We start from the raw sequence: 27,846 nt of genomic DNA, 5'->3' as shown, positions 1-27,846 counted from the left end.
ATAAATTTTAAAAACTAATTAAAAATTCGTTCCAAAATTAAATTAATTCATTAAAAAACAAATTTCTAATTTGACATAGTACAAAAATAATAAAATTATTATTTTTGTTGCAATAGATAGAAAAGAACTTCGAGATAAAAATTTTTTATCGTTTAGAAAAAACAGAGAATTGAATGTAAACAATAAAAATATAATGAATTAATTTAATTCAAGAATTCAGAGATTGTTGATGTTTTAATTATTTATTTAATATTTGTACACGCCCTCAGCATGCCACATACAATCAATATAATACATTTCAACGCAGCCAAGGTAGAATCAAAATACAAAAAATATATTTATACCTATGTATTCTACATCGATAAATTTGTATCGCGATGTTTTTTCTTCTCATAACGTTTCGATAAAGCTACGAGTATGGTACAAAAAGTATGCGAAATACAATAGGACACAATATGATCCGGCTCGAATCTGGCACGGCTATTTTTTTTTCTTTTGTTTTTCTATTTACTTATTCCACTCTTGCGCCTTCCTCTTTTATATAAGTATAATATGTATAATACAACTTAAAATTTAACTATAAAAAAAAAATTCTCTTTCGAAATTTTACCAATTTTTTTTCTTTTCTTGGTAAAAGTTTCATTGTATTAAAAAAGGAAGATCAAAGCAATATATTAAATTCATAATTGTTCACTTCGAACAATATATGCACTATTTATAAAGAACAATTTTTTATATTTATGAAACAAGGAAAAGAATATTATAAAAAGAATGGCCACGCAAAATAGATTATTTATGTAGAATTATTCAACTAATTCAAGTCTTCGTGAACAATGGAAAACAATAAAGGTAACATATTAATTATGTAATAAAATGAATCAACGAACAATGAAAAAGTAATATTTCAATATTTTCTCAATTTTTAGTTTTCTCTTTAAATTTTACTAAACGTCCTTGTTAATGCCAATAAATTCGAAATATAATGTGAAAATTCCTTCTTTTCTTCGTATTTTCCTTTGTCATTTAATAAAAAAATCAATTTTTGCCAATTGATCAAAAAATCTTTCAGTCAAAAAAATTCTTTACAATTCTTTAGAAAGAACAATATTTTAAATTACAAGAATATTTTACATCTTCTACAAAGAATTTTCTTACAATTTTTTACAATTTTTTAGAAAAGAACAATATCTTAAATTACGAGAAGATTCTTTACCTTTTTCAAGGAATTTTCTTACATTTTTTCTGGAAATTTTATACTAAACATGAATTCAAAATAAAAAAATATTTTTCTTCGCATACAAATAAAAATGCTAAATCTAGTTTTTAGAAAATTTATAAAAATCTCTAAAAGTTTAGGACCAAAAAAGAAATACAAAATGCAATTTTATTTAGTATTTTCTATACTTAGTAATTATTTTACATTTAAAATTTATTGAAAGCAAAATTTCTTTAATTTGCAGAATTGTATAAATTTTGTAAGTAGGTATTATTAATTAATTAATTAATTAATTAATTAATTATGTCTACGAGATATTTTTTTTCTTTCGCAAAAATGCAAAAATGCAAACATATTTTCCATTTTGAATTTTAGTTTAGTAGTGAATTTCCTAATAATACGAATCTTATTGGCATTAAACAAATTTTTTTTAATAATTTTCGAAAAAACTTTTCTTTTCTTCTGAAAAAAAGAAAATTTACTTATATTTTGCTATTACATTATTTTTAACTGTTTAAAAATAAGTGGCTTTATATTTCAGAATGTCTAATAAATGTGAAAAATGCCTAAAAAATAATATTGACTGGAATTAAAACGTAACTACAATATGTAATCTTACGTTAATTATTTATTGAAGTTGTATATAAATGACTGTATTAATTGTCACTAATTAATACTATATTTCAATTAACGCTATTTTTCACTGCTTTATAACTCTTACTTCTTCAAAAAAAAAATAAATAAAAAAAATAATAATAAAAGTACCTCACTCGTACATTGTATATATATTAGTATATATTTTATATTCTATACAAATATATAAATATTAATACAAATATTTATATAAATATATAATATATAAAATATATACAATATATAATAGATATTGTACCAACAAAATAGGACAAAAAGAAAAACAAAACAGGTATAATATATAATTAACATTACTTAAATACCTCGGTTCAATATTTTAACTTCATATTTTTTTTACAACCTTTATTAGTACTCTCTCACATGCACCCTATCGCTCTAACGTAAATTTTTTTACTATTTTAGCATTTATATATATATATATATATATATATATATTTATATATATTATCAAATACATTAGTTTACAAACAACGTGGATTAAATGTCGGCGTCCCACAAAAACGACTCAACAATTTTTCAGAAACTCTCAAAGTTTTTCTTTCCTTTTCTTTTTTTCAAGAATATAAATTCAAAAATTTTCCTTCTTCATAATTTCAGAAATGAAAAACAAAAATTTAAGAGAAATAATTTTTAGTGGGGAAAAATTCTACTAAAATGAAAATTCTTTTTAAAAAAATCTATTTTTAAATGAATATTATAAATACCTATAAATTCAAATTTTTTGTGGACGAAAATAGGGTGAATTTGAATAATAATAATAATTATAATAATAATAATAGTAGTAAATAGAAGAAGAATTATGTAAATTCTTCAAAGTAATTTTTTTTCGCAGGTACGTCGACGATTAAAACAATAAATCTATCTTATTGAGCTACATACATATGTACAAAACCTCTGGCATTGAGGTTAAAAATTTTTTTTCGCGAATTTCTCATAATCCGGAATGTTCACTACTTAATACAAGTTAACAAGATGATACCTACTTTTCTTTTAAGCACTTTTAATTTAAACTCATTTTTTTCTCAGTTATTTGCGGCGAATAATTTGCCACGTAAACGATCGCTAGTTATGCAATTTATATCACACACTGCAAAGACTTTTTTGTGGCACAAAAACACAGTTTCTTTTTTTAATTATAAAAGAAAATTAACAGAAAATGAGAGAAGGAGAAATTAGTAAAGAAACGGCAATATTTCTTCTTTTTGGAAAATATTTTCCTTTGAAATTGAAAAAAATTCTTTTTTAATTCCTTTCATTTTCTATTTTCATAAATTTATTTCTTTGAAATTTTCTTTCCTTCATGCATAAATTCTTAAATATTATATAAGAATTTCTTCTCTGAAATATTTCGAAGAAGAATCTTCAAGGAAGATTTTCTTTGAATAATTTTTTTAAGAATAAGAAAGTTTTAATACAACTAAAAATTCTTCAAACTTGAAATAATTTGTTTTGAAAGAAAAAGAAACTTCTTTAAAAATTCAAAGATGTTTTCTTTTTTCAACTGCAAAGAAATATTCCGATATTTTCAAAGAAGAATTTCTTCAATATCTTCTTTAATTATTTCGAAATAACTTTGTCTGCCAATGATTTGAAATAATAAATTCTTTAGTATTTTTTTTTTCCTTTTAATTTTTTAATTCGAAGGTAAGAAATATTCCAAAAAAATCTCAAAGAAATCGAATGATATTCCAAAAAAAGAAAAATTTAATAAAAAATGTAAAAAGAAAATAATATCAAAACTTCAATTTAAAAAAAGAATACTTTCTAAATACCTTGAAAACGGATTTTTTTTGCAATCCTCTACGGGTCGGCAGGAATTATGATTAAATAGATCTTCATACTGCGCTAAAACTGTTGACCGAAAAAAAGTTAATTCGGTTTTTGAAGAATCTTCTTTGGATTTTCTTGCAGGCCCAGTTTTACAACGATTTCTTCTTCTTCTTCTTCTTCTTCTTCTTCTTCTTCTTCTTCTTCTTCTTCTTCTTCTTCTTCTTCTTCTTCTTCTTCATCTTCTTTTTTTTCTTCTTTTTCTTCTTTCCACACACCATTTGACTATGTACTGTATTTATGTTCTCCGCTTTTGTTTTCTTGTCGACAAAAAAAAAACATGTTTTCAAACGTTTCTTATTGTCAATATTTCAGTGCAGTTGTTGTTTTTAATGGTTTCTCCAAAGCGATTCAAAAAAGTTGGACTATTTTATTCGATTAAAGTCAAACGTTGACTTGTTTATATATATATATATGACACTATTTGTAACCATATTTTGCTTCGTTAAATTCATTCACTATTTAATTAGGTAAATTAGCAGGTAAATGCTAATTAATCAGGCAGATTTAATAATTAGTAGATAAAATACTAATTAGTTGACTAAATAGCTGGTAAATTTACTAATTAGTTGATAAAACACTAATTAGCAGTTATTACTAATTAGTAGGTGAACACTAATTAATATTCACTAATTAGCCGTTAATTCACCAATTAGCAGGTAAATACTAATTAGCCGGATAGTTTTTCTTTTTTTGGAAAACGAAGCTAATATTTTAATGCGCTTTCGGTCACAATTCAATAAAAGCCAGGATATCGATAATCGCTTTAACAGTGGCAATTGAAAATTAAAAAAAAAAGGGGCGGGGGAAATTTCTAATCTAGAAATTTTTATAGAGTTAAGATGTTTTCGGACCATAATCTTCGGCGAACCCTCGCGCTCTCGCGTCCCTACGAATCCCTGAAAATAAAATGGAATATTTAATTATTGGAGAAAATAAAATTTTCAGGATAAATGCATTTTTAAATAGGATATTGAACTAGAACCTTAAAATAACTTTTTCCATAAGCATGGATAAGCGGCTGTCGGAATGATTGGCCGGAAGTAATGCCTTAAGGAGTTCTCTGACGAGAGCTTCGCTCATTCCGGGCGATGTGCGCTCTGCCAATTCGAAAGCTCCTCTTAGTTCATCGATCGCTCCACCATTTCTACTGACAGAATTGCCACTCTCGCCATTATCTCTTGACGAATACTGATGCTTTCTCTGTAGCTGCAAAAATCATTTTTCTCCTCAGTAAATAAATTCTTCTCCTAAATAAATCAATCTTGTAAATTTTCATTTAAATTATAATTATAACTAGCAAATGTTACGCGCACTAGCGCGCGGAACGTGGTATTCCATTTATTATTATTATAAAAATTACAACATTTTTTTTTCAAATATGAATTTCTGAATAATTTCAGATTCAAACCACTTTGAAATTTTCAAAAAATTGAAAAAATTTTTTTTGATTAAAATACTCTTTATGGTTACCAAAATGATATGTCATTAGTTATATATCGATATCTGAAGTAAAAAGACAATTTTCGAACTGTTCAAGCAGGGTCGCGCGCCAACTTTTACATTGTAATGAAAACTTTAAACGCGTTTTTCTCAAAACTGTATTTTTAAAATCGGTGGACACTCTGGATGCCACAAATTTCAATCGATCCTCTTAGTTCTTTTTTTATTTTGTTTGTGATATAATTATCTAGCGAAATACGTACGGATTTTTCAAAATATTAATATTTAAATTTTCTAGACAACTTTAAATAATAAAATTTAGGCAAAAATATGGACTTTTTCCTTCAAATCGATACCATTTTGCGAAAAATAAATTTTTTTTAAAACGGATACGTATTTCGCTAGATTTTGAGCTACAGAAACTAAAGCATTTTTACTTTTTGGTCTAGCTTAATTCTGGACCGAGTTATAGTGTCCACCGTATGGCGATACATTTTTAAAGCACTTTAACATATCATCTGTCAAACCGACAATTTAAAAAAAAAGAAATTTATATATATATAAAAAAAAAAAAATATATATTTGAATATTTGCAAAGAATTGTATTAAAAATTTTGAAATTAAGGGGTTACACCACTTTGACCCGTTCAAAACATAAGCTTTTTCAACAATACTCTTGAACTACTCTTGAACTACAAATATATATATATATATATTTGTAGTTCAAGAGTAGTACAATACCCTACTGTAATTTAATTTTCCTCAAAAAATTTCTATTCTTCAATAAAAATTGTTGAAAAAGCTTATGTTTTGAACGGGTCAAAGTGGTGTAACCCCTTAATTTCAAAATTTTTAATACAATTCTTTGCAAGTATTCAATTATTTTCATAAATAATAACATTCTTCGTAAGGATTTAATTTTCTAAAATTAATTATGTAATTAATTCTTTAATTTCAATTATTAACCAACACGATTTTTTTAAAAACTTGAGAGAAATTTTTCATAAAATTGAATTATTTTCAAAATTTTTAATTAAAATTATTAAAGAAACTCCATTATTTAAAAAAAAAAATTGAAAGAAATTCTTCAAGAGAATTTAATTAGGATTTTCAAAAATTTTAATAAAATTCTTGTCAAGAATTCAATTATTTTCATAAATAATAGAATTCTTCGGAGAAATGCAATTATTCTAAAATTTTTGATAAAATTCTTTGCAAGAATTGAATGATTTTCAATATATTAATTATTTTAAAATTGAAAAAAAATATTTAAAAAGAAAAATTATTAAAAATGTAGGAACCAAAGGAAATTTTGTCTACTTTGATAATTTATTGTCTCTTTTTACTCTATTTCCCCAAAAAAATGATTTATTTAACTAAATAAAATTCTGTAAAACCTTAAAATCAACTATAAAGTGATTTACCAAAATTTGTGAATTCAAAAATAACAATTTATTGTATTTAATGACTTAAGAAAAATTAATAACAAAAAAAATTGACTCCATTTTATTTAAAATTAAAAGACTTAAAAAAAATTAACGACAAAAAATAGAGGAACAATTGACTCGTAATTCGTGTTTTGTTTTTTTCTCTGTAGAAAAATTTGAAGAAATTTTACCTCGGAAAGAAGCGGTGCAATAACAGTTGTTAGAACTCGGGGATGCTTTAAATCCTGAGAACTTCTTGGCCTTTGTTTTTCTTCTCCAGACCGATGGTCAACAAGCGGTACAACAGGCACTTCCGGTTTGCTATTCCTCTTTTCGCGCGTGTTACTCACTCGTTCACCTCGTTCTCGTTCTCTCTCCGCTCCTACATCTCGTTCTCTGCTCTCTCGAACTTCTCTAACTTCTCTGACTTCACGCGTTTCTTTTGGATCCATCTTCAAAACTTGTGACTCTCGAATCTTTCGAATTTCCAAATATTTCTGCAGATCCTCGGGTGGTGGTGGCGCCGCTTCATGAGGCCGCATCTAAATATTTCATTAATTATTTCAAAAATATTAAACTCGAGATTTTTTACTTAAAATTAAAATATTTTTTACTTTAAAATAAAATTTTTTCACCAAAATTAAATTTGAAAAAAAAACAAATACCTATAAATAACGAATGGATTCAAATTTGTATTTGCAAAAACAAATTTTCAGCGCTTTCTCAGTCGTTTTGAATTTTTCACCTTTTTATAAATTATTTTGGAGGAATTACTGTTATTAATTTATTACAATTAATTTATTTCAAATGATTCAACATTTTTAAATAAAAAATAATTTTTCTCTATAATCAGAAATAAAAAAAAATTTCTCCCTTTTCTTGAAAGTAAAGCTATTAATTACCGGCGAGTCTTTAATTTGTCCATCGCGAGAGTCATTTTTATGGTGATTCAATGACGATTCTTTCGGTGGCGACCTAGAAGCTCCATTCACGTGTGGTTTTCCTTGTACATTGTGATTCGAAGATTTATGATTTGATGAATGCGTTAACGAGGCAGTTTGTTCTTCTAATGGCATCATTGGTACCGATGAACCTTTCACGCCATGAGGACCTTTTACCGTCATTATCCAAGGTTCATTCATATCACTATCTTGCTTCGACTCCTCGCTTTAATTAGAAAAGAAAAAAATCAATTTTTTAGTTTCATTCATTTTTCTTATCAAAATAATCGATCAAAATTACATACGACAAATGGGAGGAAAATTCTACAAAATCAAAAAATTAGGTACATTTGGAAAAGTCTACAAAAACAAATATATCGAGAAGAAAATATGTTCAATCATTATCTTGAAGAAAAAATACGTCAAACCTGTTAATTATGTTGAATTGAATGTTTGCTTTTAACAAAAAAAAAATTGTTTTGTTTTTTCTTTTAAAAAATACCGTTTTTCTAAATTGTTTTGTAATATAGTTTAAAAAAAAGTTTTCTTTACAGAAAAAAATTATTTTGTTTTTTGGCAAATTTGCGATTCTTTTTAGGGAAATTATAGGACAATATAAACTATTATAACGTTGATACTCACGAGTCTGAATTCTCACTCTCTGTTTCCGACTCCTCGCTATGTTGCAACTTCCATTTCTTGTACCTGTCAATCAGGTCGATCAGGTACGAGTTCTTCTTTGCTTTTCTGATGAACTGGAACTTAAGTAATTCTTTCGCCGTTGGCCTCTGTGAATTGAACAAATTTTTCCAAAAATGACTAGATTACTTCAATTCTTATTAAGGAATTGAATGAAATTGAATTCTGAAAATTCACTGTCACAATTTTGAAAAATATAGTTTAAACCTCGCTAAAAAAGTTATTCACTCAATTCAATTGAATTTTCAATTTTTTTTACAAAATTTAGGTTCTTTTAAATTGAAATTTACAAATTTTGCCCAATTGAAGAAAGTTAAAATTAAAAATTGAAAAAAACAAATCAGTAATTTTTTCTCGTCCACATTCATTTTTTCCACAAAGTTTGGAATTTAAAATTTGTTTCTAAAATTACTATACAAACATAAATTTTTTCGAAAATCTTCGTATCGAAATAGAAAGAATTAAGTAAATAGAATAAATTAGAAACGTCTGGAATAGAAAATTTCAAGTAGTGGAAAAAATAAGCAAAGAAATAAAAATGAAAATAAGTGGAAAAAATTGGAAAAAAATAATTATTGACAAATGGAACCTACATTTTCAGGATCTTTATTAAGGCAAGCCTCGACGAATTCTTTGAACTGCTTCGTGTATAATCCGGTGAGTTGAGGTGGATTATTTTTCGGTATAAGGAAAAGAACTCTCATGGGATGAAGTTCACTGTTTGGAGGTTCACCTTTCGCTAATTCAATAGCCGTAATACCTAGAGACCAAATGTCAGCCTAAAAAAGAAAAAAGAAATTTAATTTTTATTACAAAAATTAAAATTTAATTCAAAATCAAACTAAAATTAAAATTAAAACTAAAATAAAAAAAAGAGTTTGTTAAAAATTCTTCAGAGCAATTAACGTACGTATCGAGCATAAAAGTATAAAAAAAAATTATTTTCTTTTTGCAGTCACCTTGGAGTCATATGCCGATTGTTTGATAACTTCCGGTGCCATCCAAAACGGTGTGCCAACAACAGTATTTCGTTTGCTTGTCGTATTCGTCAATTGACCAGCAACACCAAAATCTGCCAATTTCACGTCGCCCATTTCACTCAACAAAACGTTGGCCGCTGAAAATTAAAAGTAATAACAAATTAATTAAAATTCAATAATTTACAAATTATAGATTAATAAATTATACGAAATTTAATAAATAATTTTTCTAATTTGCATTCCTACGATAATTGAATAGTAATTGAAAATTATTCCGAAATTTTTTTAAAAATTCATGTCAAAAATTAAGTTTTCTTAAAACTTAATGAATTTTTCAAGACTTGACATTTTAATATTTAATACTAGAGTTCAGTTCTTTAGACAATTCAAGGCAAATGATTTTCACGTCTCATAGATTGCTGATAATAATAAAGACTTTTTTTCTTGTCTTCGTGTAAAAGCATTTCTGAGGTCTACCATGAAAAACAAAATTGCCTCGCAGCTAACATTTCGAAAATGGACGAGAGAGGGAAAAAGAGTTTTTTTCACCATCAATCACATTGCTTCCAAAAATAAAACAAATAAAATAAAATACAAGAATATATTCGAGGCCAGATGTTGATGAATAGACGAATTTTTTTTATTTCTTTCTTCTTATGAAAAAAATGCTCTTAATTTTAACCAGATTTTTGGCAAACTCTGTAAGTTGGTAAAGAGTCAAATGGTATCCTTATGCATCAAGATTTCTCAATTCGCATAATTTTGGCGAATTTTCAAAAGTATTTAACAAAATTTTGAAACTACAATAAAGAATTGTCGAATTTATTTAGTCAATCATTTCTTCTTTTTGACTATTTCATAATTTCTGAACGTTCAAATAAACGAATGTGCCATTATAGAAATATTTTTAAAAATTACTGACCTTTATAAAATTTAAAAACAAAAATAGTCAATTAAGATCTTTCCAATTTTTTTAATACGTGACACAAATTTTTTTGCAATAAAATTTATTTTGAGAAAGGAAGAAATATTTTTCGTTCATTTTATAACGTTCAGAACTTTACTCTCTACATTTTTTTTTGAGTTTTTTATTTCTATTGTAAAAATTCGAGAATTTAATTAACGAATGAGATTAAATAAGCAAAAATTAATATTTAAATTCATTTAATTCATTTCAATTTGAAGAAGAAATAAATATAATGTTTCGGTCATTTGAATGTTCAGAACTTTACTGTCTATTTCTTAAGGAAGTAAAATAGAATAAAACAAAAAAAATAAATTAAATTATAAAAAGAAATAAAACCAAAAAAGAATTGAATTTAATTAAAAAACGAAAATAGTCACCTTTAATATCACGATGCAGCTTTCGTTCGCTGTGAAGATAGTCTAAACCTTTGAGAACTTCCCTCAGAATGACTGCAATGTGCATTTCCTCGAAACTTCCAGCTTTCATCAAGTCCAAGGCGGAACCTCCCCCCAAATATTCCATAATAATCCATAGTTTCGTTTCCTGCAAAAAATAACAGTAATTAAATTAAATGAAAATAATTTTCGCAATATTTCTCTAAAATTCTGGAAATTTTCAATTTCCTCAAATATTTAAAAAATAAATTCGATTCATTTTAGGATTCAAAAATTTAAACTGTTGGTGTGTGTGAATAAATAAAAATGTTAAATATTTATTTATAATTTAAATTAAAAAATTAATTTTCGAAACTTAAAATAGAAAAAAGGAAAAACTTTCATTTGAAATATTCAATGAGGACTCTAATAAAATTTAAAATTCATTCTCGTAAAATTAAAGTTATTCCCTTTTATTTCTCATAAAATAAAGCGTCACGTTCATTTTTTTTCTTTGTGCGAACATAGATATTTATTTTCGTGTATGGGGCTTGTGCATAGGTGGATATAATCTAAGAGCCATTGGGGGTTCATTCAACTGAGACGTATCCCCCCTCTCAAGGTTCTGAAAACTCTTCCCCAAAGTTCTTTCCCCTATACATATATATATATGCTCATAATACGTGTCGTTTTTTCTCTTTCATGTTGCATTTTAACTTTTTCCCTAGAAAATAAAAAAAACCAAAAGGGTATTTTCTCTCTCTCTCAAAAAAAAAGAAAAGAAAAAAAATACCGTGTGCCTAAGTATTCATTCAAACGAAGTCCTGACAGAAGGGTTCGTCTATGAGTTGTCAAGTATAATTCAAGGGCACTCGTGTGCACCTCAAAACTGTTTTAGAATCTCATGTTAAGACAGAAGTGAAAAATGTAAAATTTCCGTCTTCGCAAAAATTCGTTTTTACAATTTTTTTTTCTAAACTATTTCTTGTATAATATTTTTTATTCTTTTTAAATTTGACAAAAACAATTTTCGCCATAAATCATGTGCTGAATTTTCTACATTTTACTTTTCCAGAATTTTTCTTTACACCTTTTGATTAAAAACAGAAAACTAAGAATTTTTGTTATAAAATTCGACCCTTTAAAATTATAAGTAAATAAATAAATAAATAAATAGAAATTAATAAAAAAGCTACACAGTTTAAATGAAAAATAAAAATTTTTGTTTTAAAATTAGCTCGTTTACATTAGAAAAAAAAAATAAATAAAAATTAATAAAAAGCAACACAGTAAAGAATAAAAGACAAGAATAAAAATAGAAAAATAAAAAAATGGTATTTTATATAATTTATAAACACGAGAAATAGTTTGAAGGAGAAAAAAGATCGTTGACTGCCATCACGACACGAAAGTTGAAAACTCGAGAAGGAGAATGAGCGGGCAGATTATAAAAGTTGATTCGCATCTGACAAGAAGGGAAGTGAATTTTTCAATAAGTTTGGAAAGGTGTTCATAAAAGATTCAAACGGTCCAGAGTGCTAACAGGGGTGGAGAAGAGATGACTAAGAGCACTTTAGCTAAAAACTTCTTTAACGACAATCAATCTATCTGCCAATCCATATTAATCATTCTTTATATTATAAAGTCGCTGCGAAAAGTAAGCTTTTTACTTAAAGTCATTTTTCAAAAGAAGAAAAAGTGTGTGAAGAAAAAAATGCTTATTAGTATTACACAAGATGAAATCAATACATCATGATTCATGAACTTTCCAAAAGAGGAAGAAAGTCAAAATTTATAATAATATATTTTTCAAAATTTCCATATTGCAGTGAAAAATTTTATTTAAACCAAATATAATTTATTTGAGTGAAATAAAATTTATAAAAAATCTAGCTCTGAGTCATATATTTGTTCTGAGTATAAAAATACTTTTCTGTCAAAAAAAAAAACATTTCGTTGATGCTTGTGATGCAGTATTTTTCCAATTTAAAATCCAAACTTAGAGTTTCTCTTATCATGGAGTAATTGATATTTATGTAAAAAGAAAAAAACAAGTCTAATACGGAAGTAATTAAATCTATTCTTGGTTTTGCCGGTAAATTATAGGACAACGCCATTAGTAAATTGGTTACAGCTAATAATAGCGGCTCATGGAATTAGCAAATATTATATATACATATCTATAGTAGAAGAAAAGTATAATTGAAAGTAATTTGAAAAGTATATATAAATATACAATACAACTATGCGAAAAGTATATTTGCTAATTAATTTTCTTTTTTCAAAATAAGAGAACTTTAAAACATTTGAAACCACCAATTAACACGAGCAGAAATAATACCTATATTTCAATTAATCAAGCCATTTATGTGCCTGCATAATTATTCAAAACGCATATACAATAAACGATGCACACTTTTCGCTTACATTCTTTTTTTCAGAAACTGGAGGCTTTATATAATGTCCAATTATAATTTTTATTGCAATTAAAAACTTCTCAATTCATAAAACTTGTAATTCAATATTTATTGTCTAATTATATTGCTTCTATATATTTTCACTAATAATAACAATGTACTAACACTGCAACTATCGGAGATAATAATTTAATAATAAATAAAGTAATAATAATATATTTTTTTAGAAAAGTTGTAAAATTATAAAAAAATAATAATAATTTATATTAATAATAATACTATAAGTATCAGGGATAATAATTTAATAGTAAATAATATTAAAAAGTAATAATAATAATAAATAATAATTGAAAATAGATTAAAATGTAGTAAAAAAATGTATAAGTATATTCTCCCTATATCGAGTAACTAGTAGAAATAAACAGTTATAGTCAGACGGAGGCATATTAAAAACTACCAAAGTATGTTACATATATATATATACATATGATTGACTCAAACTACTTAAATATCCTTTATAATTATATTAAAAAAATTTCATTTCATCTTAATTTGTATTATTTATTTATTACTTATTTTAATAATTTAGAAGAGATTTAATGAATTTTTGGCCAAATCATCCAAACGATGTAAATTTTCAAATCATTATTAATTAATAAACTTATTCTTTTATAAGTTTTCTTTTTAATAAAAAATTATAATATAATTGTACACAATATTATATTATATAATCCTGTCTATATATAAATAAATAAAAATTAATTCCCCATATGAAAAAAATATGAAAAAAGAAGAAAAAGATATAAATTATGCAGAAAAAAAATATATTTAAATTACCGAAATAATTTATTTGTACTCTCGCTTATACATATCAGAAATCTTTCATAACATATTATTGTTGTATTAATTAGTCTTTCTTCTGGCCGACTTTAATCGACTCATTATGTATATCAGACAGTAAAAATAATTAAGTTAATCAAATAATGTTACGTAAATAGAAATATTTGATAAATCATCATATCAAGATGCTAATTAATGAAAACAAAATTCGATAATTTCAAAAATTTATACACTGAAAATTATTTATACCTACAAAAAAATCCATAGCAGTAAATAATTTTTTTAATATTCTCCCTGCTGCTAATTATTACTATTATTACTACTACTACTCACAATTATTACTATTAAATATTAATATTAATTTTTAATACCGAGTTATAATAATAATTATTAATAAATATCACGAGGGGAGTGAAAATAATTTATTATTCTTACTATCGAAATGGAATTGATTACCTTTTACACAAGGAAAGGTGAGATATTATTATTTCTATTACTATTTTTTAAATTTTCTAAAGGTGTGTATAATTCACCTACGCATAAACACCACGGCAATTATGAAACAGGAGAATTGTCGCCATTTTTTTCTCCTTTTTTTTAAGGCAAAATACAGAGGCGTCAAGTCTCGTCGTGTGTCATGAAACAAAGATTATAACAACAGACAATGATTTTCTTTTGTTAGGTGGCTTTTATGTTAATCCTTGCCCTCCTTTCCAATGGGCACATCAACCTTTTATTATATTATTATTTTTCACGACTCGTTATGTTACACGTGAGGTTTAACATAACACTGCAATTATCATATTTTCTTTTGCCATTTTATGCAAAAATCTCCCTTTATTCTTAACCAAATATGCACTATGCACAAAATAATTATACACTATATGTATTTTTATTGATTGTTAATTTTTTTATTATGAATTTTCTTAAATTGGAATTTTTAATAATAATACATTTTTACTCTGAGCTATTTTCAAATCGATTCAATTAGTTAAAAAATTATATTCTCTAAATTTACTAATTTACATTTATAGCTTTTATTATAAAATGTAAATATAAAAATAAAATATAAATAAAATTTTTTTCAAATTAATATTATAAATGAAAGAATAACAAAAAATATAAAATGTATTATATTTTGAACAGAAAAGATGTGCAATAAAAATAATTCGATAAACTCTCCTTCTTTGCTGCTTTTAATAATTAAACATTTTCTCGTTAGTTTTTATTAAAGCTAGAATCGAATTTTGTTAATTTAATTAGAAGACTCTTTTGTTGCATCTCAAGTATGAAATCAATAAGCGATTATTTTTAGTGATGTCAAAGTCTCGCACACATTATACGCTTTGTCTGTATTAATTTTCAATAAAACGTACACTGTTAAAAATAGAACTACAACTTTACACCAAAGAGATTGAAACGATGTTTTTTCAATCTCGCACAGTGTGAATGCTAGGCATTACATTGGTATCAAAGTTTTTATTCAAAAATGAATTTAATTTTTGTAAAATATTTTTAGTATCGAAACAAAGGAAATTTAATTTAGGTAAATAAGTTGCCAAATTGAATAGAAATTGCATTAAATTGAATTTTACCTTTCAAAAATGTATTTAAATGAGAAAATGATTGAAAAAAAATTAATATTATAGTTGTCAGAGTTAAATGTTAGAAATATAGAATTGAAAAAGATTTTGAATAATTATTGACATTTTTTATAATCAAATTCTAAATAATATATTTTTTAAGAACAAATCAAGCGGGTGCATGCTTTCTTCCCCAAAACCCAAAACATTCTCAAGATCTTTAATTTGAAACAAAATTTAATTTTGACCAGAATCTTCAAAAATTTTGAAACATAATTTAATTTATCCAAAGAATTAATTACTTTTAAAAATAATTAAAATTCTGCAACCATTTGTAACTTCTGAAAAATTCTCTAAATCATATCGTACAATTTACGGTTTTTTTTTCAAAAAAACTGCCTTTTACAGACTTTAAATAAATTGATGGAGGTTTTTAAAAGAGAACTTTGCATTTCTATTAAAATTTCAATTGCTGCATATTTGTTTTTATATTGTGTTGTCTCATTTATTATTTTATCGTCAGAATATAGTAGTTTTCTCACTTGGGCATATTTATCATTTAGCTGTAATAATAAAACTTGGAAATTCATTTTTTCATCTTTAATCAAAATTTTTTTGAGTAATTTACAATCTTTAAAATAAAATAAATTGAATTATTATTTCAAAATATATTTTATATTTATATTGAAATAAATATTGGTTTACTTCGAAATATATTTAAGTAATAATAAATATTTTTATTATATTAATATAAGTAATATAAAATATAAGTATAAAAAATCACCGAGCTACAAGGAGAGAAAATCCAGAGTCATTGACGAAAAATCCATTGAAGAGAGGGAGATGAAGCGAAAAGAAGAAAGAAGGAAACGTGCAAGAAAAAACAAGAAGAAACGAATTAAATGGGACAGAAAGAAGAGGAGAAAGAAAAATTCTGGAAGACAGAACAGAGTTGAAAAACACAATGAATGTAGAAATTTGTATCCAAATAATAAAAAAATGAGGGACAAATTAATAAACATTAAATCGAAAACGGAACAGAAGTCACGTAATGTTGAACTGAGGAAAATTGTCTACGACGCAAGGAAAACTATTGGAAGGAATCGAGGCAAGAAGAAATCTTCCAAGAAGCCGAGAATTAAACCACCAAAGACAACACCCAAAAACAAACCGTGCAGGAAGCTGCCGAAGGAAAAAACACCTGAAAATAAAACAAGCGATACAACATCTAAAACAATCGAAAAAGACAAAGCGAAGGAGGAAGAGGAAGAAGAAAAAGAAGGTTACACAATTAAAACCTTAATTGACAATCTTCTTTTAAATAAATGCGAAAATGAAACATTAAATCAAATGAATTTGGAGAAATTTGATTTTGGAGACATGACAAGTAAGGATGAGTGTCACAAATTTCTCCCTTTTTATATTCGCTTACAAAAATACTTTGTCGATGAAAAAATTAAAGGCTTCATGCTTGTGCCTATTATGAAACCTGGTTTAAAGTACATCTGCTACACAAATACTGCACTGAGTGATTTAGAAATTGTTTTCAAGAAGAAGCAAAATAAAACTGGAGAAAAAACACCAACCAAGAAAATGACGAAAGCCGAAATTTCGAAACAAGAGGCAGATCACAAGAAACTCATCTCACCGGTAAAGGAAAAGAAGGAAAAATTGTCTAGTGATAAGAAAATTTTGACGAGAGATATAAAGTTAATAAAAAGTGAAAAAAATCCCCAGAATAAAAAAAGATTGGCCGAATTGGAATTAAAATTAAAAGTTTTAAATGAAGATTTGTCCATCATCAACAAAGAATTAAAAAACATTACAGAAATTCACAAAAAAGTCGTGACTGAGAGGAATCAAGATAAATATCTTGAAATTGAACGAAGGTGGGAAAGACTTTTCAATATCTCGAAATTACGCGTTAATAAAAAGAAGTATAAATTTTCAGGGACAATTATGACCGACGGGATTGCCGTTTCAGTAATTTATAATGTTATAAAACCAAAGAAAATAATTGATTTCTTGCCTACCGAACAAGGAGATGTGCGCGATAAAACTAAATATAAAATTTTAAAAGGACTAGACCCAGGATTAAAGCTTGCTTTCGGTGGCGTTGAAAGGGAAATGAAGCAAGACTTTGATATTAATTCTAAAGACAAACCGATTAAAATCCCCACAGCAACATTTCGTTTCCAAACTCAGGAATATAAACGGCGATCAGTTTTATATAAAGTGGGAAATGATCAGAAAAAGTATTACGAAACTTTATTAGAGACTCCCGAATTCAAAGACAAAGTAAATCATCGCGATCCATCACTTATTATTCCGTGTACTAAATTTTTATTAAGAACCTTTTACGATCAACAACCGAACATGGAGAAGAAGAAAATAGCTCGCCTCAAGTGGGACAAATACATGCTTGTCCAACGAGAAACTGATTATCTTGCCGATTATCTGGTAGGGAATAGAAAAGAAAAACAACTCATAGCGATAGGCAGTCCAAAATTTTCACCGTGGATGCGTGGTCATGTACGCATGCCATTAAGAAAAGTGGTACGAAGATTAGCCGAAGAGCAAGATAAATATAAAAATTTACGTCTTGTTTTTGTCGACGAATTCAACACCACTAAAATGTGCAGTACATGTAATCAGAAGATGAAAATAATGAAAAATAGAACTGCCTATTGCTCCAGTTGCAGAATAGCATGGAATAGAGACGTCAACGCTGGAAGAAACATTTTAAATTTAGCTCTAGTTCGACTCGGTATCCTTTCTTAAAAAAGACATGGAGTGGAAAGGTCGAATGTATCGAAAAGTATCGAAGTAAAGAATGGGCAATGAGAATGTAAAATCTTAATAGAAGGGTGTTTTTAAAATTGTTTGTACATGTGAAGGTGGCGCTGCAGTCGTATGTTATTTAAAAAGAGCGCGAATATATAAATTTTATTTTTGTTAAGAGAAAGTACTCATAATAAATCTTATTTTGCATTGTCAAAAAAACGTCAACATTTCAAATATAAATAAGCAAATTATTAACTGAAAAAATTTGAATATTATTATTAATGAAATAATGGACTTGGACAATGAACATATAAAAACTAGCACCGTAGACGGCCGCTTGCGGCCGTCTGAGGAGCTAGTAATTAAAAAAAACAGCTTCCCGACTCGACCAAATTCCGCGCGATCGCGGAAATAGAGTAATAATCTTCCGCGTTTACTTAAAAAATGGGGTAGATCTATCTACTATACAATAATTGGTTTCCTTCACTTGATGGGAAACCATGCCTTTGCACCTTTGCGTACACCACCAGATGAGCTATAACTTTACAAATGACATTACTGTAATTTTTAAATATTGATTTTGTTTAATGTTTCCGGCAAATGAATCACTATCTATTGATTTAAAGTTTCGAATCGAATTGCTTGACCAATCCACCGGAGGTATAGAAGCACCTTTAGTGTGAAATTCAATCTTTTTAGTGTAAAGTTATAGTCTTATTTTTAACGGTGTAACTAGGTTATAGTGTATTATTAAATCCCAGAACATCATTAACAATCGAGATTTTTTTACCTCATTACTTCATATGTTAAATCACTCTTACTTTATTCTTTCTCTTTTTTCTTCTTTTGAAAAAAACTTTCTCCTCTCAAAATAAAGAAATGCTCTAATTTCTTATTTCATTTTCATTTCAATTCTGACAATAGTAGAATTTCTATCATAATATATGATAATTAAATTTTCTATTATTATTATTACAAAATTCAATTCTATGTATTATCAAAATATAAAGTGAAATATTTGATTATTCTTTGGAGAAATTTGATTTTTATTTTTCATTTCTTTTTTTCCCCAGCACTAAATGCTTTATATATACCGATATACGAAACAAAAGAAAAATATGCAGTGCAGTGCAAGATCGATAGTTGAACGAAAACGACGAAGGGAATACTAACGAAATAATTCGCATGCAGAAAGTTAACTTCGCGCAGAGCCTCAATATGGAGTTATATAGTGATTTGTATATATATATTATACAATAAAGACTACGGGAGAGAAAAAATAAAAAAAAGTGTCCGTTCTGTATGGATACGTGACATTTCTTAGCAATCATTATTCTTTCATTTTTGCATTTCACTGTGAAAAAAGAAGTTTATTTTATTCAAATAAGCGATTTATACTTGTCTCTTACCAAAATATAAATATTTATATACACGAATAAAATAATTTTTTCTGTTTTTATTTTTTCTATAAAAATAATTTTTATTGAAATCAAATAAGTTGTAGTTGAACCAACATTTTAATAATAAGCAACTACAATTTAATTGACTTCAATAAAAATTTATTATTTAAATTTAATTTTTAATTAAATTAATATTAGGTAATTAATTTAAATTAAATATTAGATGTATAGAGTTTTAAAAATTTGTTTTATTATTAAATAACAATTAATAATTGTAAAAAACCAACCTTGAGGTAAGATCCAAAGTACTTGGTAACAAAGGGACTGTCACATTGTGACAGGACCATGATCTCCTGCTGAATGTCTTCGATTTCATCTTCAGCCTCCTCGAGATCGATGATTTTAATGGCAACAACTTGTTGTGTTCTATTGTCGATTCCTTTAAAAACTTCGCCAAAACTTCCCTTTCCAATTCGTTCTTGCTTCGTGAATATCAGTTCAGAATCCACCTTCTGCGTGACAGAACAAAAAAATATTTTTTATTATTTACATATAAAATACAAAAAATTAAGGTGATGTATTTTTATACAAATCGCGCATATTAAAATTTTTTTAAATTTTAATATTTATAAAAATAATTGAATTCTTACAAAGAATATGTTATTATTTATGAAAATTATTGAATTCTTGCAAAGAATTTTATTTAAATTTTTGAAATTAATATAAACAAGAATTATTAATTAGTAAATTAGTTAATAATTTAATTTTTTAATAGTTTTTTTTTTATTTTTATTTTTAAGAAATAAATAATAGGTAATAATAATAATTTTGTTATTATTATATACACATGATAATAAAATAAATAAAATAGTAACAGAAATAAATACTATTCCACTACTTTTTTAAAATTTCCTATGAAAATAATAATAATCATGGCAATGATCCTATCTTTATCTAATATATGTGGACGTCCATATGAAAAGGGCCCATTTTGGCACTATTGGAGTTATCTATATGGGCGTAATCCTGGCAAAATTTGGAGAATTTTGAGTGGTCTTAGAACTTTTTTGGTTGAAAATTCGCTGAGTTACGGAATTTCAAAGTTTAGAACGCCAAAAACCTCATTTCGAGAAAAACGGAATTAAAGATTGTGATACCAACTAATTGTTGTATCTCTGGTTCTTCTTGGAAGTTATTCAGATAAAAATTGTTTCTAGTTCAGGGCACCTTGAAGATAAAAAACCAACAGGTTTTAAATTTTTAGAACCACCCCCTCCCATTAATTAATTAATTCATTAATTTAAAAACCGACAATAGGGCCCTTTTCTAAAAAGGACAGTTTTTCTATTAAAAAACCATTTTTTTACAAGATAAATGATTAGGTACAATTTTATTGTGTCATTTGAAGAAAAAGAATAGATATTAAGCTTATTTAAAAATTTTTGACAGTCTCTATTATGAAAAAATTGACGCAATATTAAAATTTTCATTTCGACAATTACGAAAAAAAGATTCTAACATCAATATCTCTGGTTCTTCTGGAAAATTATTCAGATAAGAATTGTTTACAGTCCACGGTACCTAAAAGATGAAAAACCAATAAGTTTTAAATTTTTAAAACCTTCCCCCCTCTTAATTTTGAAAAATTTCATACTTAAGTACGAGAAACCGACAATATGGGCCCTTTTCTAAAAAGGACAGTTTTTCTATTAAAAAACCATTTTTTTACAGGATTAATGATTAGGTACAATTTTATTGTGTCATTTGAAGAAAAAGAATAAATATTAAACTTATTTAAAAATTTTTGACAGTCGCTATTATGAAAAAATTGACGAAATATACAAATTTTCATTTCGATAATTACGAAAAAAAGACTCTAGCATCAATATCTCTGGTTCTTCTGAGAAGTTATTCAGATAAGAATTGTTTACAGTCCAGGACACCTTAGAGATGAAAAATCAAGAGGTTTTAAATTTTTCTACACCTCCATTTTTAAAATACGTATTACTTTTGCAAATGACCGACAAAATGGGCCCTTTTCATTTTTCTAAAGAACCAATGAAATCAAACAGTTAAATTATCTATAAATTAATGAAAACTGCATGATTCGACTTGTCAAAACATGTAGATTGATAAGAAAAAATAAAAAAAAAATTAAGATTTTGCTCCAAAACTACTAAATTGCGATTATCTCGAAAACTGGAACCGACAATATGGGCCCTTTTTATGTGGACGTCCACATATAAAGGGTATTGACAGGTGGACAACATTTTTGAGTGACGGATATAGATTATTTATTATTGCGTTCAATTTCCTTTCAATATAGAAGTCATTATCATTAATTATTTAGTGACATTTCCAAATATTCTCTCGTGACAGTCATATGTTTATTCACTTTCACTTTATATTTATTATTTATTTTCTAATTCGTTATTTATTATTAGCATTCAAATATCAAAAATGCAATCAACTTGACAGGAAATAATAAAAAAAATGTTAAATAAATTACACATTTTTACATATTAAAGAAACTATATTTTATTAAGTAGATTAAAATTGTAGATTTTATTGAACCAAATTCCCCTTTTAAATAATTAATATATTCCTATTTATTTTAAAAAAGAAAATACCTATAGAAACTATATTGAAAAATAGTTACAAGTTAATATAAACAAATTTATTAATTCAGTTCATAATTTTATTTATGTTTTCAGTAAATTTACAAGTATCAAATCTAATTTGTTTTTAATATAAATAAAATTAATAAAATGAAAAAAAAGTGAAATTTTAATTGCGAGGAGAATATTAAAATATCAGTGAAAGGTAGATGATATACTTAAAATAATTACAATATGCAACCGCAATGAAATCTGTAAGGCAGATTATTCTTGTTTGAGAGAAAATGTCTGTTATCTGAGGATTATCTTTCCACAGTGTTGTCGTTAATGAATGGTCCATAAAACTAGTTTTTTTTAAAAAGAAAAGGAAAAAAACTTCACTTTAACACTTTACTTTTGTGATTTTCCTCATGGGTCTCTATGCAGATAACGCCTCTAGATAATATCCTAAAGTTAGTTTTGTTTTCTTTTCATTTTTACGACTCATAAAACTTCAATTATTACGAATTTTCCAGAAAAGTTAAATTTTACACTAAAGTGTGTAATCTCGCTCCCAATTTAAATGTAAATGAAATAAAATATTTATAAGTTTTTAATATTATAGTGTAAAACAAAAGAATATAACAATTATCATCCTAAAGTTCTTAAAAATTCTTTATTTATTTCCCTTTCAAATTAAATTTTTATTGCAATAACAACTTTGATATTTTCAAATAGGTATTTTTTTGTGCTCCAATATTTTTAAAATTTACAATACTAAAATGACAAAAAAACCTAACTGAAAATTTATTTAATGAAAATTATTTAATTATAAAAAGAAAATATTTTGTACAGTTCAAATTATCGAAAGTAATAAAAATATTGTCATTAATGTGAACGTTCGAAACTATTTAGAAACATTCTTCTCAAAATATTTCGTCAATGACGATCAATAAAAATTTACTGACTCATATTGCTCGTAAAAAATAATAGAAAAAAAGAAATATGAAACAAAAATATAGAATATTAGATACTTTCTACAATGAGAAAATATGAGAAAATTTTAATAATCAATAATCCGACCTTGGTGTGTGGGCCTTGTTTTCAATCTTTTCAATCTTACGTCAAAAGAAAAAAATTTTCTTTTTTTCTGTTTTTAATGAAATGCACAAGACGAGTCTCTTACGGTCTTTCTCGATCCTGTTATACCGGTACTCTTCTTGACTCTTTGACTATAGATTCGCGAGAGGAAAAATGCATTCGCGTTCTCAGCTCATATCGTGATCAAAAGTTATGAATAATCATGAGCATTTCGAAACAAGGAATTATTAATATAATTTTCATGACGGAATCTTCAATTTTATGTTAAGAAATATTCATCATGGAAGAAAATTCTAAAGTGCGACAAAACGATACAACAAATATTCCAATATATTTATATATTCAATTGAATTTCATTTTAAATCCAACTCTCATGTTCCTGTACCCAGAAATAATTAAATATATTCATTCAAAATTCAATTATTTTTAAAAATTCATGCTATATAATGCTTTTAATATTAAATTATGATCTAAAATTTTAACCGAAATTCATTTTCAAATCAATTTTTATGAGAAAATTCTATGTACGAGAATTCAATTATTTAAATACAAAAATAAATAATAATAAAATTAGTATAAAATAAACTAAAATCTTATGAATTCTAAAAAGTTCCCTGACCTACATTATATTAGGTTTAAATAACTGTTTTCTTTGTGTGCAAACTTTTTTATGTTTAATTAGTAAATTTTACAAATAAATAGTAATTTCTACTAATTTTTTTGGAAAAACTTACTAAAGTTAGTTACTACTCTCTGAATTTGAATTAGTAAAAATGTTTACTAATTAAAATTAGTAACTGACTTTTTGCTTTTGAATTAGTAAATTTTACTAAAAAATTAGTAGAAATAACTATTTATTATTGAAATTTACTAATTTAAAAGCAAAAAGTCAGTCACTAATTCAAGTTGGTAAACATTTTTGCTAATTCAAATTTAGAGAGTGTGTATATAAAATACACACGGAAAAAAAAAGTTCACGAATCTCTCGTGAACTAGTATATCACTTTTGGATGGGACACAAAATTCTTGAAAATCAACAAACACAGTTCGTCAAAATTTCATCAACTCCTTCACTAGAAACATAGTACGGTTTCCGAACTTTTCGTCAAAGTTAACGAAAAATTCGTGAACTTTTAAAAAATGCTAAAAACAAGAAAAAATAATTTCCAGACACTACTTTTTTATAGTATTTCACTTTATTTGATAACTTGACGCCTATTACGCACCCAACTACACAGAATACACAATTTTATCGCCATTAAAATTCGTAATTCGCTTCACGGGATTCGAACCTAGTACCTATACCCTATAACATAATATTTCTAACAACTAACCGCCACGGCTAAATCTAGATACACTGTCCTTCGACAAACGAAACGATTAGCTTTGTCTGCTGTAAAACTCAGGACCGTGCAAAGTAGAAATCGTAACCCTTATCGTAACTTTTAATTCATTTTATGAATTATTTGTTTCACAAAGGAAATTAGCAAACAAAAATATTCACTAAGTAATAAAAAACACTGATTCTAAATAATAACTTTCATCAAAGAATTTTCCCGAATGTAAACACCGATGACACCGACTGAATGATGAATGCTTGATCAGCCATATTTGATGCGCATTACGAACTGCGCATACTACTGACACTCGCGAGTTCACGATTTTTTCGTGAACTTGTACCTCTACTTTTGACGAACTACTCTTCCTTAACAGTTCATCAAAAATTCATTAACTTTGTTTCAGTTTTTCGTTGACGTTCGCCATTTCTAATCAAAAGTGAATGAAAATTTTGAAATTTTGTGTCCCATCCAAAAGTGATATACTAGTTCACGAGAGATTCGTGAACTTTTTTTTCCGTGCAAGGGAAAAGAGAATCAAGTAATTTTTACTATATGAAAATTAGTAAAATTTGCCTGCAGAATTACACAGCGATATTCTCAAATACCTTCTAAATAGGCACATACATAGTAGAGGTTAAAATCTTGTTATAAATTAAATTTATTTTCGCAAATTACTCTAGAGTAACTTATATGAATAAATTGTTGAGTATACTAATTTGTATACGGAAGAGCTTGTCCCATTTATTTATTTTTATAAATAAATAAAATATTTCTTTTTTAAAATTTTTCTTTCGAAACAAACTCACCGATGGCGTTGCACTTCTATGCGATGCGGTTCGAAACGGAAGAAGAGAGGAACTCTTGAAATTCATTGAAAGGGGTCTTTGGATATCTTTCTTCGAGATTGGAGGCGGCGGTGCCGGTGGTTGCGATAAAGGCCTGCCGCCACTTCGGTGAATTTGGGGTTGATACTGACCCCAAGGTTGTCGCGACAAATAGCCGACATATCCGCCGGAAATGAATTGCGCCGAGCCATTCAGGTGTGGCGGTGCCATCACGGCCGTTTGCTGCGATTGAACTCCGTTTCGCATTTTTTTGCTTTTTCTTCTTCTTCTTCTTTTTGTTATTTTTAAACTTATTAATTATCAAGAAAACTTCTTTTTCGGGACAATTGTCAAATATCACTTTCGTTTACTTTTATTCATTTTTCCTGTTCTTTTTCACTCTTTCAATAAATTTAAAATCACTTTAACACACAATTTCTTTTCATTGAAGTAAACAAAATCGTTGAACAATGAAACATTTTATCACTTTTTCTCTAATCACCAAAGTATTTTGCAGTATTTTAAAACAAGTTGATGAATTTGGTCAAAAAAATATTTTCACTGAAAATAGAATAAAAATTCTCCATATTATATTTGTACTCAAGAATTAGTAGATTTTTTTTAATATTCGGCATTCCACCAGTGACTGAATTATATTTTTCTTTCTTACTGTAACCTAATTATTTTTTTCTTTGATTCATTTTATATTTCTATTATTTTTTTTATTTACAACATTTTTTTTTACTTTTCTAGTACTCTTTTTTATTATTTATCGCTTTCTTATAGAGGAAAGATTGTATTTTATTAATTTCAAATATAAAAATGAATTTTTAATTTCGACAGTAGCATATTTGAAAATGATGTAATTAAACGATTGATAGCACAGCATTCTACCAAAGGGATTTATATTTAAAAAAAATATACGCTCCCCTTATCACTTCGCACGCTTATCATGAATTTTATAATCTCAGAGAGTGAAGAAAAAAAAATTCACAGGTAGAGATTAGATTCCACTCTCATACGGCGAAACGCGCTTAAAAGTCCACATTTATTGGAAAATTTAATTTGACTCCCGTATAATGAAGATTAATTTACCCACGAGAGAGCTTTAAACAAAATTCCAATTTTAAGAAGACGACTTATAACTATTTGCCAAACAAAAAACAAAGCAGAAAAAAGATTAAAAAAGCGGAAATAAAACTTTGAATTGCCGTTAATAATCGAATTATAAAATTTTAAACTAAGAGTATTAAAAATGGAAGCATTAAAAAAAATTTAAAGGAGAGAGAAAAGTTTGAAAATAAAAATGAGAATTGATTTTATATATTGGAATTAATATTTGAAGAATGAGAGTATTTTTTAGAGAGAGAGAGAGAGTTGGTCTATGTTAATGAATATACTGCGATCGTATATTTTAATAGGGGAAAAGTTTTTTCTTTTTTTTTCAGGAAGTGGTCAAGCACGAGGAACGATCTCTCGCGATTCTCTATGGACGTGATTCAAATTCAATACGAAAACGAGTTCACCTTGATGAATATTCAGTGCAATGGTGTCGTATCGTAATTTGCTCCACATCACCGTTCGATTGAAATTCATCAACATCCGTTTGCCTCTTCACGCCGTCACTTTAGATTAATATATATCACGATAATAATAATAATTGTCCCGCAATTCACTCACTTCAATTAATATCAAATAAAAAAAAACAATTTTTATTTATATTCATGTCTCAAAAAGTTTGAAGCTTCACATTTTTTCGAAACTATAAGAAAGAAGAAATGAATAGAAAAAAAATATTTTCTACAAAAGAATATACAAATACTTTTCTTCGAAAATATTGCTGACGTTACAAGAGAGAAATTTCCAGAGTGGAACTTATAAACAAAGTAATCTATTTGCAAATAAAAAATAAAACACAACAAACATCTGTGTGCGGTTGGAGAAAAACAAAATTTTTCAATATATCTCGAAAGAGGAATTCCTAAACAAAAACAACAAATTCCATATTAAATATAGAAGAAAACTCTCAAAAAATAAATAAACTATCAATTTTGTCTACAGTGTAGATTTTTTCCTTTTTTTTTATCATGTTTACCGGAAAAATTGAATTACAATTAAAATTATCAAATTAATCGGGCGACAAAAAAATTCCAATGAAATCAAAGAGTGAGTAATGAAAAAAAACAATTATTTCGTCAAGGTTTAGATTCTTTTATCGATTGAAAAAAATGTAGACATGTAACTATTCTTGATTGATCATATTCCCGAGAGAGAGAGAGAGAGAGAGAGAGAGAGAGAGAGAGAGAGAGAGAGAGAGAGAGAGAGAGAGAGAGAGAGAGAGAGAGAGAGAGAGAGAGAGAGAGAGAGAGAGAGAGAGAGAGAGAGAGAGAGAGAGAGAGAGAGAGAGAGAGAGAGAGAGAGAGAGAGAGAGA

At 26.6% G+C, this 27,846-nt stretch overlaps 1 protein-coding gene across 3 annotated transcripts in view; it reads right to left on the bottom strand.

Moving 5' to 3' along the window:
* Positions 1-3,880: 3,880 nt before the first annotated feature.
* The window catches only part of LOC122508246 (serine/threonine-protein kinase 25), a 56,378-nt gene continuing 32,412 nt past the window's right edge, over positions 3,881-27,846 (bottom strand). For 2 of the 3 annotated variants that reach the window (XM_043621491.1, XM_043621490.1), the window contains exons 2-10: positions 19,840-20,064; positions 10,532-10,697; positions 9,167-9,324; positions 8,801-8,986; positions 8,151-8,296; positions 7,470-7,734; positions 6,759-7,109; positions 4,683-4,906; positions 3,881-4,596 (exon numbers count right to left, since the gene is read on the bottom strand). In XM_043621491.1, the coding sequence (XP_043477426.1) occupies positions 4,587-4,596; positions 4,683-4,906; positions 6,759-7,109; positions 7,470-7,734; positions 8,151-8,296; positions 8,801-8,986; positions 9,167-9,324; positions 10,532-10,697; positions 19,840-20,064 (1,731 nt within the window). In that variant the 3' untranslated portion in view covers positions 3,881-4,586. Of the gene's footprint in view, positions 4,597-4,682; positions 4,907-6,758; positions 7,110-7,469; positions 7,735-8,150; positions 8,297-8,800; positions 8,987-9,166; positions 9,325-10,531; positions 10,698-19,839; positions 20,065-25,396; positions 25,962-27,846 lie in introns of those variants that run through there. The other variant, XM_043621489.1, reaches the window with a different exon arrangement.

The sequence above is a fragment of the Leptopilina heterotoma genome, unplaced genomic scaffold, assembly GCF_015476425.1.
Source record: "Leptopilina heterotoma isolate Lh14 unplaced genomic scaffold, ASM1547642v1 Lhet_53, whole genome shotgun sequence".
In the NCBI taxonomy this organism is placed as follows: domain Eukaryota; kingdom Metazoa; phylum Arthropoda; class Insecta; order Hymenoptera; family Figitidae; genus Leptopilina; species Leptopilina heterotoma.
Note: the sequence above shows the minus strand (reverse complement) of the source record. Positions and strands in the feature narration are given on the sequence as shown.